The 18,056-nt window shown below is 40.4% G+C and overlaps 1 protein-coding gene across 1 annotated transcript in view; it reads left to right on the top strand.

The window, feature by feature from the left end:
- Positions 1 to 12,424: 12,424 nt before the first annotated feature.
- The window catches only part of EMB2410 (embryo defective 2410), a 541,348-nt gene continuing 535,716 nt past the window's right edge, over positions 12,425 to 18,056 (top strand). Inside the window, exon 1 of the mRNA XM_089441428.1 lies at positions 12,425 to 15,558. Coding sequence (XP_089297554.1) covers positions 13,202 to 15,558 — 2,357 coding nt within the window. The 5' untranslated portion in view covers positions 12,425 to 13,201. The remainder of the gene's footprint in view (positions 15,559 to 18,056) is intronic.

Genomic DNA, 18,056 nt, shown 5'->3' with positions numbered 1-18,056 from the left:
AATCCGACCATATCTTGTAATGCATTGGTGGGAATTACCACTCCTCAAACCATCAAGATAGAAGGACAAATCAAGAAGAAAAAGGTAATAGTGTTGATTGATTCAGGAAGCACCCACAATTTTATTCATTGTAGGGTAGCAAAAGAATTGAATTGCTTCCTATATCCAGCACCAGAGTGTCAAGTGATGATTGCAAATGGAGGAACAATAAATTGTTCTGGAAAGTGCCATAATATCAAGCTATCCATGGGAGAATATGTATTGACTAGCCCAATGCTTTCCATTCCAATGGGAGGTGCTGATGTTGTACTAGGAGTCCAATGGCTACAATCCTTGGGTACAATAGCTTTTAATTTTCAAGAACTTTTCATGAAATTTTCTGTGGAAGGAAAGGAAGTTGAATTAAGGGGTATTGCAGGGAAACCAGGAAAGATAATCAGCTCTAATGGCATGACAAAGCTTCTAAAAAAGGAGCAAAGAGGTGTAATTGCACAATTATGTTCGCTAGATGTTTCCACATTGGAATCATCTATTTCTCCAGATCTCCAAAAAGTCCTGGACAATCATTCCAAGGTATTTGAGACTCCCAAAGGTCTCCCACCTATGCGTGATCATGATCATGCTATTCATCTGATTCCAGGAAGTGTTCCTCCAAACATCAGGCCGTACAGATATCCATATGTCCAAAAAAGTGAAATTGAACGTATGGTTGCAGAAATGCTAGAGGCTGGTATAATTCAACCGAGTCAAAGTTCTTTCTCAGCTCCAGTAGTATTGGTGCACAAGAAGGATGGATCATGGCGCATGTGTCCAGATTATAGGGAGCTCAACAAGCTCACTATTAAAGATAAGTTCCCCATTCCTGTCATTGATGAATTACTGGATGAATTGCATGGATCAATTTACTTCACCAAGTTGGATCTTCGTTCGGGATATCATCAAATCAGAATGAAGATTGAAGACATTCCGAAAACGGCATTTAGAACTCATGAGGGTCATTATGAATTTTTGGTCATGCCTTTTGGCCTTACCAATGCACCTTCAACATTTCAAGGTTTGATGAATTCAATTTTCAAACCATTCCTTAGAAAATTTGTGTTAGTATTTTTTGATGATATACTAATCTACAGCAAGTCTTGGAAGGATCATGTTGAACATGTTGACAAGGTGCTACAACTATTGGAGGAGAAACAATTATATGCAAAAAGATCCAAATGTTTCTTTGGAGTCCAGGAGGTGGAATATTTGGGTCATATTGTATCTCATGAAGGAGTTAAGGTAGACCCTAGCAAAATTAAAGCCATTAAGGAATGGAAAATCCCCACATCCATAAAGCATCTGCGAGGATTTCTTGGGTTGACAGGGTATTATCGCAAGTTTGTTAAGAATTATGGGAGAATAGCAGCACCTCTAACAACATTATTGAAGAAAGATTCATTTTCATGGACTCCGGAAGCAACAAAGGCCTTTAAACATCTTAAAGAGGCAATGTGCCAAGCACCAGTCTTAGCTACACCGGACTTCACAAAAACCTTTATTGTGGAATGTGATGCTTCAGGAAATGGAATTGGTGCTGTTCTAATGCAAGATGAAAGACCCATTGCTTTTGAAAGTCGTCCAATCAAGGGAAAGTTTTTAAGCAAAGCTATTTATGAGAAGGAAATGTTGGCAATACTCCATGCACTTAAGAAATGGCGACCCTACCTAATGGGAAGACACTTCAAGGTAAAAACGGATCATGATAGCCTTAAATACTTTTTAGAACAAAGATTATCCTCTGAAGAGCAACAAAAGTGGGTCACAAAGATGTTGGGTTATGACTTTGAAATCATCTACAAAAAAGGGAAGCAAAATGTGGTGGCAGATGCACTCTCAAGAAAGGATGAGGATGTGGAAGCATTGTTGTGTGCCATTTCTATTATCCAACCAGATTGGATAAACGAAGCAAAGGAGGAATGGAAGAATGACGAAGAAGTGTGGGCACTTATTCGAAAGCTACAACAAGATTCCAGTACTTCTGATACATTTAGCTGGCAAAATGATTCGTTATGGTACAAAGATCGCTTATACCTCTGTAAGAATTCCCAGCTAAAACAAAAGATTCTTATGGAATTGCACACTTCTCCCTTAGGAGGGCACTCAGGATTTTTAAAAACTTACCACAGGGTTAAGAAGGAATTTTTTTGGGATGGCCTTAAATCAGATATTCAAAAGTTTGTGGCGGAATGTTTGGTTTGCCAACAAAATAAAGTTGAAACAATTAAGACACCGGGTCTATTACAACCTTTATCCATTCCAAGCCAACGTTGGGAGGAGGTTTCAATGGATTTTATCACAGGTTTACCCAAGTCTGAGGGAAAGAGTGTCATCATGGTGGTAGTTGACAGACTTACCAAGTATGCACACTTTTGTGCATTATCACATCCATTTAAAGCCAGTACAGTTTCTACTGCATTTATGGAAACAGTTCAAAAGCTACATGGAAACCCAAAGATTATTGTAAGTGACAGAGATCCCATTTTCACTGGAAATTTTTGGACAAAATTATTTTCTTGTCTTGGTACTCAGTTAGCTCATAGCTCATCTTATCATCCTCAATCTGATGGGCAAACTGAGATAGTAAACAAATGTTTGGAAGGATATCTTCGTTGCTTTGTATCTGATAAACAGACACAATGGGTCAAATGGTTGCCTCTGGCTGAATGGTGGTATAACACTTCCTTCCATACAGCAACAAAAATGACCCCATTTATGGCACTTTATGGGTACCAACCACCATCCATCACATCATATTTAAGAGAAAATTCTAAGGTTCAGGCAGTGGAACATCACATCGAACATCAACAACAAGTCCTCCAACTCTTAAAGGATAACCTCGTGTTGGCACAAAATAGAATGAAACAACAGGCAGATCAACATCGCAGTGAAAGAAGTTTTGATGTAGGTGATTGGGTATTCCTACGGCTACAACCATATAAGCAAATGTCCCTAAAGCAAGCTAAGAAGGATAATAAATTATCACCAAAGTATTATGGTCCGTACAAGGTGTTGGAAAAGATTGGTACTATGGCATACAAATTGGAGCTTCCTGCAGCTTCTCGATTGCACCCAGTTTTCCATGTTTCATGTTTAAAAAGGTTATAGGCGACAAGCTCCCAGTTCAAACAATATTGCCAGAACTTGACGAGGAAGGAAAAATTATATTGGAACCGGAAGCAGTCACAGAAACAAGAACTCGACAGCTACGAAATCGATCAATTTCAGAGTATCTTATCAAGTGGAAGAACTTATCCGCTGAAGATTCCACATGGGAGGATGAGAATTTTATGCAGAAGTATCCAGAACTGCTCAAGCGTTGAGGACAACACTTTTTTGAAGGAGAGGGGCATGTTGGGTCCCTATAATACTAGTGATTACCCCATTACTATTGTAGTTATACCCCTTATTTATATTGTTGTGCCCCTATTACCCACATATTGTTATTTCTGTGCCCCATAGAATCCCTCTATTGTTATTTTTGTGGCTTTATATTATTATTGTTAGGTCGGCTGGATTATATTGTGACTCCTTAGACTCCTATATATAGAAAGGAGGTTTTGTCATTTGTATCATCCAAGAATTGTTCATTTATGTAATGTAAAGGAGGTTGCCCCCTCGAAGAGGCTGAATTCTAAGGCGTTGATCTTTCTTTTCTATATTTTCTTGAGCTGGTTTCATAACATTCGGTCTAAAAAATGTCGGTGCTACCTTCCAACGTGCAATGTCTTACGCTTTTCATGACATTCGCCACATTGTACAACCATACCTGGATGATCTACCGGCTCATTCAGCCAAACGCCAGGACCACCCTACTCACCTTCGCGATATCTTTCTTCGCTGTCGACACTATCGTATCAGACTCAATCCTCACAAATGTGTCTTCTGCGTTGAATCCGGCCGACTTCTCAGGTTTATCGTCTCCCGAGAGGGCATCTGTTTGGATCCCCTTAAAGTCGAGGCTATTGTGAATCTTCCTCCCCCTGCTTCTTTACAGCAATTGCAAAGCTTGCAGGGTAAAGCAAACTTTCTAAGACGATTCGTTCCAAACTATGCCGAAGTGGCTAAAGGTTTTACACGGTTGCTAAAACGAGACGTTCCTTTTCATTGGGATGCTCTCGCTCAAAAGTCTTTCGAGCATCTCAAGAATCTCTTGGTTTCCGCTCCATTGTTGCATCCTCCGAACTATCATCGCGACTATACTCTGTATTTGGCCGCCGCCGACACCACTATCGGCATGGTTCTCGTTCAAAGTGACGATGATGACACTGAGCATGTTATATATTATCTTAGCCGCAACCTTTTATACACGGAAACTCGATATGCTTATGTCGAGAAGTTCGCTTTGGCCGTTGTTTGTGCCGTCCAACCCTTCCGTCACTACATTCTGCTGCGCACTACCACCGTGGTTTCTGATTGCAACCCCATGATGTACATTTTGTCACGCCAGTTGCTGGGGGGCAAGTACTCAAAGTGGATTGTCATCCTCCAAGAGTTCGACTTGCAATTTACCACTGCCAAGTCCAAGAAATCCCTTGTATTCGTTGAGTTACTTTGCTCTTTGCCATCTTCTTCTCCGCCTTCTCACTCAGAGGATCATATTCCGGATGAGACTTTGTTTCTCATTAGCACCCTCGATCCCTGGTACGGGGATATCATCGTATATCTGCAAACATCCTCCTTTCGCCTCGCCGTGTCCAAAGATGCTCGGCGAAGGATCCGTCATCAGTCTCAACCATACCGTATCATTGGGCATACACTATACCGCCTCGACGCCGACTCTGTTCTCCACCGATGTCTAACTCTCGAGGAAGCTGAGCGTGTTTTGAATGACTGCCACTGTGGCGCCTCTGGTGGTCACATGTCCGGATATGCCACTGCCCAAAAAATCCTCCGTGCTGGCTACTTTTGCCCCTCTATCTTTAAGGATTGCATTCTTGCCGTCCGCTCTTGTCATGAGTGCCAGATATACCAGAGGAAGATGCGTGCGCCTCCCGCTCCATTGCACCCTGTTGTCACCGTCGGCCCTTTTGCAAAATGGGGCATTTATTATACGACCTGTACCCTCGCTCAGCCGGCGGGCATGGGTATATTATCGTTGCCATCGATTACTTCACTAAATGGGCCGAGGCAATGCCCACATTAACTGAAGACGGTCACACAACGGCGCAATTCTTGTTCAACCATGTTATCTCGCGATTCGGCGTCCTTCAAGCCATCGTCACTGATCACGGGAAGCATTTCCGTAATCATATGATGACATAACTAACAACCCAGCTGGGCTTACGACACGACAGTTTGACTCCATACTACCCTCAGGCCAATGGCCAAGTTGAAGCTATCAACAAGATTTTGGTTACAATGCTTCAACGTACCGTTGGCATGCATAAGTCTAACTGGCACTTGATGTTGTTCCCTGCCTTGTGGGCCTACCGAACCTCCGTGAAGGATGCCACCGGTTTCACTCCATTTCAACTAGTTTATGGACTGGAGGCTACCCTTCCAATCGAGTGTGAAATCCCTTCATTAAAATTGGCTGTCGAACTACTTCCCAACACTACTCCGGTAGAAGAATGCCTTCTTTACCTGGAACGGCTAGATGAGACCCGTCGCCTAGCCTCTCTGGCCATTGAAGCACAAAAGAAGAGAGTGAAAACTCACTTCGATCAGACTGTCCACCCACGTTCTTTCGTTGAGGGAGATTTAGTCCTGCTATACGATCAGGCAAACGATAAGCTGGGGGCAGGAAAACTCGAGCCTATGTGGCTAGGTCCTTATATTGTCAAGAAAGTTTTGCAAAAAGGGGCCTACGAGCTAATTGACTATGAAGGGAACCCTCTTGAGAAGCCCCGAAACGGGCTGTACTTGAAAAAGTACTATGCGTGATGCTTATACACTTTGTTTTGTACATACATGTACTTTAGCAGGTGTGTTGTGTGTGTGTGTGTTTTTGTTTTGAAGGCGTGACTGCCGCTTATTGTGTCTTTCGCTTCTTGTACAGATGTCTGATACACCTTATGTTGGTTTTGCTGATGGTGCTTGCCGCAGTACTCGCAACTTGTCCTCTGTGGCGTGGGTGATCTATGATCCTCATGGCGAGTTGATAGATCTTCAAAGTGTGTGTTCGTGCATTGGTAGTGAACCTAGACTCTCAACTTGTCATCCACCAGCTCAACGGGCAATATTCCGTCAGAGACCATCGCATTCTAAGGTTGTATTTACGTGTGAGATTGTTAGAAAGGAACTTTGATTTCATTACATATCAACATATTCCAAGACAATTGAACACATTAACTGATGCATTGGCTAACCATGTATTAGATAGACATTTGCGTAATAGATAAAACATCATACAAGAAAGCATATAAAGCACAATAATAAAACCATAGAAATAGGCATATGTATATATATATATATGTGTGTGTGTGTGTGTGTCGCAATGTTTGCACCACGTGCATCATATAGTTCAAAAAATAATACATGTTCATCTCAAATACATCCGGAGACGACATGTCTCTCAAAAAATATGCATGAAAAAGAAACCTAGGAGTCTAGTCCCAGTGGTGCTCATGATAGCACGACACCGCGCGCACCAAGCGTCTCAACAGACGATGGACACGATTAGGCACCCCCACTGTGTGCCTCTGGTATGCTAGTGGCATATCTGCCAGTCTAGCGTAATCAAGAATCCCTCGGGCGAGTCCCTCGAGATTCTGAATCAGTTCCTCCCCCTCGGCACCCTCTTCCTGAGGGTCAGCAGCGGGCTGGTTCCTCCGAGCGATAGGAGACATGCCAACTGGTCGCTCTAGGCCAACATTTGCATATATATACAATTGTTGTTAGGACAAACATGTATTAACAAAAAAAAAACATATAAAACATCAAAAACAAAAAGAGATCTTATCCAGCTCCTCGTCCCACTCCTCTCCCTCGGGCAGTGGGACATCTGGGTCTCCAATGAAGTCAGTCCCTGCGTATGGCCAATCCTCCACCACAATCAGCTGACGGCGGAGCCATATAAAGAACTCGGGCCTCCAGGACATCTGTTGGCCTCCTCCTCCCCTGGGCATCAGTGCTGCCCAGCGAGCCATTCTAGGCTCTCGTGGCAAAGGATCAGCCACTATAGCTCCCTGTCCCTGAAAAATTGGTAATCGTTCCAAGAAGAACGATACCACGATTGAGCCGTACCCAAACTGCTTTACCCCTCCTCGCTTGCACTTTGTAAGCTGCCTCTTGATGTTAGTGGTCACTGCTGTGGCCCAGTCAAAGATGGTAGGATTTAGGCATTCTGTGGCTAACAGAAGATGGTTTTTGCTCGCCTCATGAGGCGCCTGCACCCCTGTAGCTCGAGTAATGGTGAACAATATCACCCTGAGAATCAAGTCCGAAACGGTGGGATATCCACCTTTGCATTGTTCCTTCCAAATTGTGCCCCTAGGCACACTCGGTCTCGAACTTCAGTCATCTTCTCCCCGGAAGGTCTACTCCCGGTCAAAATGGGCCTCACTCCTCTCCGTGACAACCCCGTGATGAAGTAGACATCAGACACATCAAGCTCCAGCACTTGGTCTTGTAAACAGAACACTTGGTCATTAACATCCCACAGATCAATTATGAATTGCAGTAGCTCGGGCTGAGCGCGCAAGTAAGGCGTATAAAAGAATTTCTTAAGCCTGCAGTCCCTTAAAGCATTCATACACCCTTCATCCTCAAGGGCCAAAGCATCCACAGTATCATGTTCTCGTTCCTTCCATTCTACTACCATTTTGCCTGCTTTCCTGCACCCACAAGAACGCATAAATCACAATTAGATCATTGGTAAGCTTGCAATCCAGTTATATTCAAAATGCATTAGGAAATTTTAAGCGGAAAATTAAGTTGCGCGGTTGGCGTGACCCTTTTGGAAAAATCGCCCCATTAGCGCAGGTCCGTGCCGGATACCCGCGCTAATGGGCGAAGCCCTAAATTTTGTAATACCCCCTTGCAGAGGCCAATCATGAAGCAAAAGCATAATATATATATATATATATATATATATATATATATATATATATATATATATATATATATATATATATATATATATATATATATATATATATATATAATAATAATAATAATAATAATAATAATAATAATAATAATAATAAATAAATAAATAAATAATAAAATAAAATAAAATAATAAAAAATGTATGGAAATGGAGCCAAGGAAAGTGCCTCTTACCTGGAACCGACGAAATCCCGAATGGTTGCACGGATTGGCCGTAATCACCGTCTGAAGTTCACTCCCCTAACAGACCACTGCTACTCTTCGGAGAGGTAAAAAGTAAAAGTAATTCTATTTTTACCTTTTCGACCATATTTATAACTTTTTGACTTATACTCAGGTTTGAAAAGTTAATTTTTGAATATTTTAATATATCTTTGGTCGAAAATGGATTTTACGCTTGCTTTTTGTGCAGCGACAGGTCTTTTACGCAACTTCGATGGTGAAACGAGTTGTATTTTATACTTTTTTTTCGGATTCGGTAAATACACGAAAAAGTCACTGTGGAGTCATCTTTCAGCTCTTTTCTCACTCTCTAAACATGAAAAGATCGTCGAGTTATCCCTCTTGACACGTTAAACGTAAATAAGAGGCGGTCGTCTTTAAACTCTTTTCCAACCGTGTAAAACGAAAAGATCGTTGGACCCTTGTCATTTCAGGTTCGTTAACGGTTACGAAGCGACGTGGCTTCGATCGCTATTTTACTTTTTCAGGTCGAAATCACTACTCATGAAAAGTACTACTCGATCGTAATGGTCGGGTAGTTCTTTCGAGCATTGTTTTATACTTTTTCGGGCTCGAGAGACACAACTTTACGAAAAAGGACACCCTTGGAGTTTTCTTTTTTGTTGTCTTTTCAAATTCTCTAAACATGAAAAGGCACCGAGTTCTTCCTCTGTCAGACTCATTAAAACTTGATGACATTGGAGTTCGTCGAGATGACGCTTTACAAGCATATGCTATCCCCGTTAAGCTTGTTAATAAAAATAACTGGGGTACTCGCCAGAAATGGTGGGGGAAAATGGAACCATAATTATTGTCGTGTCGGCAGTATGTCGCTCTTGAACATGGCACTTGTCTGCTTTCGTGTCTAGGTGGGGACATCTCATCTCGTTTTTCACTTGCCTCCGTGGATTTGGGTGATCTTGTTTGACCTCTCATTTGCTCATCGCCTCGTCACCATGACCTTTGATCCATTGATGTCAAATACTGCCAAGTCCATTGTCATGCCGCCGATATGTTCAGGAGAAGTTGACCTCTGCAGAATAACAACCTCCCTCTGATAGCTCACATAATTCTGATTCACCACAACATTCTTCCTCTATCTCGTGTCGATGATGTGGGAAACACTATGGCCCACCTTCGATCAATGTCACTTCCTGTCGACTTCAGCTCATTATCCAGGAAGCTGATCTAGAGACTCCCTTTTGGTGCCTTGGAGCTTGCATGCCTCAATGGCAGGTTCTTCGTGTTCGACGTGAGGTTTTCATCATTGGCCTCCGATCGAATGATTCTACGGGTGTTCGACGCCAGCTCATTGATTCGCACGCCGTAGATTGTACCTATAGTACCTTGAGGGTCATTCTCATTATTGGTGGTACCTCTCGCGTCTGTTAATAGTTTTTCATTATTGACTGGTAATCAGACGATGTTCATGCATGTTCGACTTCAACTCATGTATTCGCATGCTTGAACTTGTACTTTTGTTCGGGTCGAGATGGAGCGCAAGACCCTGGATTTTGTCTGTTGGAATCGAGGCTGCGATTTTGTGGATTATTGTTACATGACTCATTCACTGGATGGCTGCGACCATGCCTGAGTCTATTCATCGATCCTCACCAGATGGCTGCGCCCATACCTTGGATCTAGATTATTATGTACTCTGTTATGAATGGCTGCGCCCATACCACATATATCATGTACTTGAGCTATCAGTTGTACCTCTCTATGCAGATTCTCCGGCGGTAGCTGCATGTGTTCTTGTAAAGCATTTCACCCCTCTCTCTCTCTCGGGCCTCATGCTTTAGGGGGCATCTGTTACACAGTAATTTGTCATCGTCCCCGTTATCTCTTTCCCGCACTTTGGAGGACTCATTCCGGGACCTGTGAGAAGTGACATAACTTGAAAACACTTGCATTATGTTCCCCTAAGTATGGACTTCATATGCCCTGAAGACATCTCCTGCAAAATATCCTTAAAAAGTCCCCTTTTTCCATTAACGCGGATCCATAATGTATTACCCGCGGCAATGGGGGAAATCCTCCAAAGAGGGCGCGCCAGTTGGCACTCTGTCTCAGAACTATACCCGCGTCAACCGAGTTTGGAAAAGCTTTTTAACAAACGCACGCGCGAAGGTTTTTTCCTTTAGACTCATGAAGCTTTTTAAGGATAATGCCAATCCCATGGATGTCCTGATTCATCGTATCTCTCTTTCCTCTATCCATAATAGCTTTTTGAGGGATGTCTTGATTCATCGTATCTCCATTTCCTCTATCTATAAAAGCTTGTTCTGTTGCATTTGACAAGCTAGTTCAAGCATAGGGAGAATTATACTTTCAGACGTTTGAGAGATTGCTGTAAGGGTCTTCTTTGCATTCATAATCAAAGAGAGAGAGGCTTGTTCCCAATCCCGACAAGCTTTGCAAGGCATATGTAGCTGATCACCCAGCCAAAGGAGGATTTGACGTCAAAACTATGGTTGTATTCTTCTTTGTTGCTTATCAATAATAGATGACTATCATTATGGTTCCACTCTTGTTGTTCATTGTAATGATGTTTGAGTTATATCTTTTCTGACCGATATATAATTGCATCTATTGGATTTTATGCTTGTATTTGTGTCGTTCTTTGCATGTGCAGGTGTCCATTCACGGAGATCGTGAGGATCGTGACCGGCCGGAGCAAAGGAACGGGAGTGTCGACTCTTCTACAACACTAGCGTTGGAATCCAAGTAGGCTCTCATCATTTACCTTTAATTTGTAATTAGGAACCTGCGTGTTAGCATTGTTTGATTGTTGCTAGACCCATTCTGGGCTAGTGGGGATCGCCTCTGTCCGCAGAGGGGATTTACCTCTCCAACAAGGGGTTTGGAAATCATTTTATGCTTTTCAAAATAGGTGTAGAGAGGCAAAGTTATGGGACTTAAAAACCACTAAACTCTTTTTGGGCTTCTAGTGATTCCAATGATTCTCTATGGTTGTGAACTATGGGGCAACTGTACATCTGACATGTAGTGTGGAGACAAATTGAGAAAATTCAGAAGCGTTTGATTACAAACAAATTCAAGATTAAAAGTGCAGTTCCTTATGCTATCTCGTTAAGTGAAACATGGGCTGCTCCTATTGAAGCAATTGCTATGGCGCGAGTCATAAGGTATTTAAAAAAAATGAGCAGATGGAAGAGGGTAGATGGCCTAAGGTTGCCTTTAATGACAGATTGTGCAACAAAAAAAAAAAACTTGAATGCAGTAAAATAACAAATGGTTTAGTAAATGGGGTATTTGCTTGAATGCGTGTACCATAAACAACAAAGAGATAAAAGCTTTTGTTATGGATAAGTTCCACACGAGTTCTTGGGATAAAGAGTTAGGAAGAAAGAAAAAGTACTATATTGAAGTGTTTAATCCCACTCATAGTCATCAACCAAAAGCATACATAGAGACCAATATCTCTTGGAGAGCCAACATTCTTATTGCTAAGTTAAGGACTAACTCTCATTAACTCCGTTGTGAAATAGGGCGCTGGAAAAAGCCAAAAGAAGTGTGGGAGGAAAGAGTAAGCATTTTTTGCTCTTTCTGAAAAGTGGAAATAGAAAAACATTTCATTTTAGAATGTGAGGCCTTCAAAGACAACATGGAAAGTTATGCAGATATGCTCTTGGGATAATATATTTAGCGAGGGGTTTGTCGAGACGCTGGAGCATTTATTTTGAAGCTTCACAAAAAAATGGCCTAATACATCTCATAAGCTATCTTTAGCCTCATGAACATTAAAATAATTTCTTTCTTCTACTTCACTAAAGTCTACTTTGATACAAATTTTGATATAAGTAATGAGACTATAACCACGGACGCCGAAGCCACGGAAATAGAAATAAAATCATAATCATATTTAGTAAATGAATTTAATAATAAATTAATTGCATTTTAATTTTGTAGCTGAGACTGCTACCGGTAGAGTGCAGGAGCCCACGATCGTTGGATTGGTTGAGCAAATTCTAATAACGTCTTATTAATTAAATAAAAGTAGAGAATCAAGGATGGCCTCCACTACAAGCCTTTCCCTCACGGATCCCGCGATTCGGCCTTTTAATTTCAATTATATATTTTTCAAAATGATAAATATCATTTTCGTTTGTACATTTTTCAAACGACGAATTGAAAACAGCCGATAATATGACACGCACAGTTCGCGAGTAAATTTTTGTCCAGGTCTTTGATCCAATGCATTCTGGAGAGGAGGGATGCATGGATGTTATCTTCAAATTTCGCGATTAGCTGCGATGTAATTTCTGTCGATATTCATGTGCTTCACGGCCGTGAAATGGCGTACCGATTAGAGCTCCATATCATCTGATTTGGTGCAGAGTCGGACCCAGCTTGGCGGCTTTTCAGATTTAATGAATGGCAACTTATCGTGAAGAAATTACGGAGGTAGGGAGCTCAATATTGAAAAATTCATGGAAAATTGGATTTACAGTACTATATCTCTATATGTCTAAAGCCAAATCTGATTTTTAGAAAGGTGTAGACGGTGAATTTAAATTTCAGGGAACATTAGGGTTTTCTCAGAGCAATTGGCAGCGAATGGACAGAAGAACTGTAAATGGACTGCAATCTAGTTGTTATTATGCAACGGGGTAATCTGATATTCAATAATCTTGATATACATGGAAATTTAAATTTCAGTGCGTGTTAGGGTTTTCTGAGAACCATGGCAGTGGTATTGAGAGAAATTTAGTTTAGGTCTGTATCTGCGAGGCTTCATGTAAAAAAATAAATCTCCGAAAGATGAAATTGGAAATGCTGGATTCGGGATAGTTGGAGGCACGCGATTGGGCTTTCATTGCTCCAGTCAGGGTTTGGTAGAGCAAATTCTAGTGGTTATGGCATTTTGATGATTTATCTTGAATATAAGATGTCCGGGAGGGCGACAGTGTCAGTTCACAACGGTAATTCAATGTTTCCTTTGAATGTGACAATGCCCTCTCGTGTTCATAGGTCATGCCTAGGGCAACCTGTTAATTTAGCTGATTTCAGAACTTGTAGGAGAAGAGTGAGGGGATTTGAACGGTTACATAATCAGTTTTTTGGAAATCCATTAAGGAAGTTACAATCTCCCCTGGAACATATAGTTTTCGAACACGAGAGGCAAACATCAAACAAGTTTATCGACTATGGAGGCAAAGTGAGGATCTCATGCTGTGAACACAAATCTCCATTTTTACTGAACTATTCGAAATTCAACGTGATAGGGAGATTTCTGGGAAGAAAACTAAATTTGCAAAACAGATTACAGTGCCACTGCTGCCGAGATGAAGACAATATTAAGGGTCCCGTTTCTCAGTGGAAGGCTCCCGTTTCTCAATGGAGGCAAGGAATATTTTTTGTGCGTTGTTCTGCATTTGTCGCTACAATCGCCGTTCTTGGAATGCTGGTTTTGTATGGACAAGTCAGAGCCCAAGCATATATTAATGAAAGAATATTGCCTTCTGTGGCGACTGTCATGGGCAATTACCTAGGTAGGAAACTTAACCTTGGAAAGGTTCATAGGATTTCTCCTCTTGGGTTTGCATTGGAATCCTGTTCCTTGGGTCCCCAACCTGAAGAGTTTTCCTGTGGGGAGCTTCCAAATGTTAAAGTTCGCATCCGGCCTTGGGCCAGCCTACAGAGGCGACAGGTAGTAGTTGATGCTGTATTGGTGCAACCGCATGTTTTGGTTGCTCAGAAGGAGGACTGGACATGGCTGGGTATCCCAACCCCCTTAGAAAAACCCGTGGTGAAGCATAGCTCGAACGAGGAGGGCATTGATCCTCGTACGAAAGCTAGGAGACTTGCAAGAGAGCAAACTGCTATTCGTTGGGCAGAAGAAAGGAATGAGGCAGCAAGGAAATGGGCACAAAAAGGCTATAAGTTTGTTGGCATTGAGGACACAAGTTTCCCGGGAAAGGGTGTTGCACTGCATGCAGAAGACATGGTAAACTGTGATTGCATGAATTGCATGAAGGAAGAGGTCGCTACAGAAAATTGTTTTGATGGAGGGAAAGTAGGTAGACAAGTACACTTGCATCATAAATGTACAGAAGGTGTCTGTAATAAAAGTGCGATGGAGAGGTCTGAGCTTGATAGGGCCTTTGAGCAGGGTACTTTAAATAAACATTTTAGTTTGAGAAATCCTGCTCCAGTTGTAAGAACTTGGTTAAAGGAAAATATGGTGAAACCTATACGACACCGATTTAAGCGGTCAACCCAAAAGAGTGCACCTTTTTCTCAGAAAGCGACAATGCAGAGAAGAAACCTTGATCGCAGTGCTGCAGCAGCAAGGAAATACTTTGATGAAATGGACAAGAAGCAGAATTCTGGTGCAGACAGAGGAATGGGTTACATTGGAAATTCTGGAGCATTTGCAAATCCAGAACTGGTTTCTTCATTTGTAAGTGTGAAAGAGGACAGTCAGAAGGGTATGATGGAAGAGCAGGATAAAGAGTTTAGTGAGTATATTGTGATGAATGTGGACCAACATAATTGCCCACCAACTATTGGCAGAAATGAAGGACTTTCTGCTTGTCCCGTTTCGTTCGACAAGGGGGATCTATCGAAGCTTGTCAAGACAGATTGCAAGAATCATGTAATCGTGGATATTGAGCATCCATCTTATGATTATGATATAAGGAGAATTCTGGATCTTCAACTGTTAGATAAAGGTAGTTTAGAACAGGAAACAATCTCAGAAGATCAATTTAAACAGCACCTTTCAATGAAATGCACAGATAATGAAAAAGGTTCAATCTACAAAGCTTTAGTTGAGGCTATTCACAATTCATGTCAAACCACTGAAAGCTGTAAATCTTCAAATCATCTTGGTAAACAAGGTGAAAAATTGGTGTACATAAAAAGCAAGAGCAATGAGGCTTCTTCTCAATACTGTGATACTATGGGTGGTCCATCGCAAAGCATAGCTGAAGACCAAAGTGGCGATCATTCAGAAGACATTAACGTTTCAAGAGTTGGCAAGCTTCCTGTTTTTCATGGGAGCATTGTGATGGCTTTTTCAGATACGTTTATTAATTCAGTGCAGAGAATGAGTGGATACTTAAGAAGAAAGTTTAAGCAACTTGCTAATGAATTTGTAGCAGGTGCACAGGAAAAAATACATATTGCAGGCTCAGAACACCTATTTCCTGTTGTCTTAGATTCTGTCTACTTCCGGAATGGAACTCTAATGCTGTTAGGATATGGGGATGAAGAACCCAGGTGTGCAACTATTTCATCTTTAGATATTAAATGACATTTTCATGAGAACTTCTTCCCTGAGACAATATGATGGGTTTGATGACTTTACATTGCTTTTGCTCTTTTCGGATCTTCACTGACTTATTCACCGTTTAGCACATTTCTTGATTGGTATATATCTACTTTCTAAGATCTGATTCATTTGTTACATATTTTCATTTATGATGCTAACAGCTCAATACACAATGATCACTAAGAATAATGTAACAGTTTCGTACAAGGTAATTAAAATAGATAATTAGAAGATCCTGCAACGTCTTAATCTTATGTGGTGTGAAATGCGTTATTTTTAAATGGAAGAATGACAGATTAAAGAGAACACAGCAAAACAAATAATTGTCGATGAAGCAAAGGTAGAAGTAAAAGAGGACATGCAGAATGCCCGCAAAGTGTTTGGTGATAGTTATCTCCACTAAGTTGGATGAAAAGTGGAAATATCTATGCCGTAGAAGTATAACCTCCCCAAAAATTGGAAATGTGGAAACGTGGTTTAAAAAAAATAAGAAAATATAAAATTTCAAAAAATAGTTTAAAAAACCACATTATTATGCAATTTTGATAAAAAGATCAAGTAATTTTGTGTGTTTTGGCATGTCTTGTTACCAAGGGATACCTTCATTTCAAGTCTTGGAACACTGCATTCCAAGCCAAGGTCATGAAGAATGAGTCATTATAGAATCCAGTGTTCAATGCTTAAATCCCAAGAGTTGTTAAGTTTGTTGAATTCTGAATGGGATATGAAATTTTACTATCTTTGTATGAAGTCCTATGAGTTGGAACCACTCTCAAACAGCCTGAAATTATTAAAGATAATGTAAAAAGCTTAAGTAAACGGTAGGTAAAGAAAACATGAACTTTTATTTTAAAAGTTTAATGTTATCATCAAATTCTTCCAATCTTCCTTGTACTTGAAATATTTTTTTCCTGTCATTAAGCATTTGTGTCGCCATTGCGGGTCCCACCTTTTAATAGCTTCGATGGGCCCGAAAAGTGCCCCATATGGGTCAAAATGCGAGCTGTTCAGATCAAAACGTGTTGGAAAGTGGGCATTCATTTCCAAATCCCAAAATGGCCTCAAAATGTTTGGTGACATTTTTGGCCATTTTGAAACATGCTTCATTGTTTTTGTGCGTGTTGGGTTCAGAACCTAGTTTTTTTTTGGGGGGGTGGAGTGAGGTAGGGTTGTTTTTTTTAATCTCCAAAGAAAAAACCTTAATTTTTATAAAAAAATAAAATATTACATTCTGTATGTGCATGGAGCACTCCAAGCAAACATAGATTTTCCAATTTCCAAAAATACGTAGCTGTCTGGCTGAGCCAAAAAAGGAACCAAAATACCAATGGACTGTTGTCAAAATGAATACATAACAGAACTTTAGCTTTGTTGGCTTCATTAAAAACATAGAGTCATAGAGAGTGGGGGTGGGGGTTGTTTCATAAGGGAGCACAAATAATTTTGGTGTTTTATGCCTTTTCGTTGGTTGTTAATTTGTTAGAGATGAATTCCTGGGAGTACTTTGTTCCAATTTCCTGTCATATTCGTATATCTTAACTTATTTGTAATTCATGTTTTTATTCTAGAATTAATTAGCTGAATAATTAATCATCGTGAATTTATGTTGTTTTATATGTCATCTATGCCTTATGGGCATTGATGAATTAATTCTATGTTTTTGTACAATTTGTATGATTTGTTTTGTACTTCTCAATGCTATTTGGTACTGCAAATGTTCAGTTAGATTACAATTTTATGTACAGCAGTGTCAGTTTAGCAACTTATTTTTCATTTTCAAGTAACTAACCAAAAATTCATCACAAGTTTAAGTGCATTGAGAATTTAGATATTTTTGTGATTTAGAGAATTTTGTTTGTACTTAATGAAATTATGAGAATTCTCTCTTAACACAATTACTATTCTCGACCAATGAAAAGTGGTTATATATTACTACAAATTACAAAACAGTCTTGTACAATATGGACTGATCTTGGAGCTTTAGCCCTTCCTCATAGAGGCTAATTTTCTTGGATCAAATTTTCTCATCGAAGTTAATGGTTACTATTAGCGATTAATATTTGTATGTATTTTAACAATGTTCAAGTTTTATGTATTATGTATATATATATATATATATTTTTTTTTATATTTGGAGGATATCGTCTGCCAGTGTATTGGTCCTTTGACAGTTATTGATGACTAATGAGGAGCCTGTATTGTTGTCTCCTCACTCCTTCTTGACAGCTAGTGCCAGCTCTAGCAGGCCTTAACTTCCTCTTGTCTGTTTCAAACCAATTTTTTTCACTTTCTAACTTCTTTCTCGCACTTGACCTTATTCTATATCTTCTCTTAGCAAGACATTTAGTTTTTAATTAGACACTTAGTCTCTTATTTTCCCTGCTTTTAGTATTGATTTAATTAGACACTTAGTCTCTCGTTTTCCCTGCTTTCAGTATTGATAAAG

Source organism: Pinus tabuliformis, chromosome 9 (assembly GCF_031772625.1).
Source record: "Pinus tabuliformis cultivar Carrire ecotype Pingquan chromosome 9, CPIR1, whole genome shotgun sequence".
NCBI classification, from domain to species: domain Eukaryota; kingdom Viridiplantae; phylum Streptophyta; class Pinopsida; order Pinales; family Pinaceae; genus Pinus; species Pinus tabuliformis.
The sequence above is the reverse complement of the archived record's forward strand: the minus strand, read 5'-3'. Positions and strand labels throughout refer to the sequence as shown.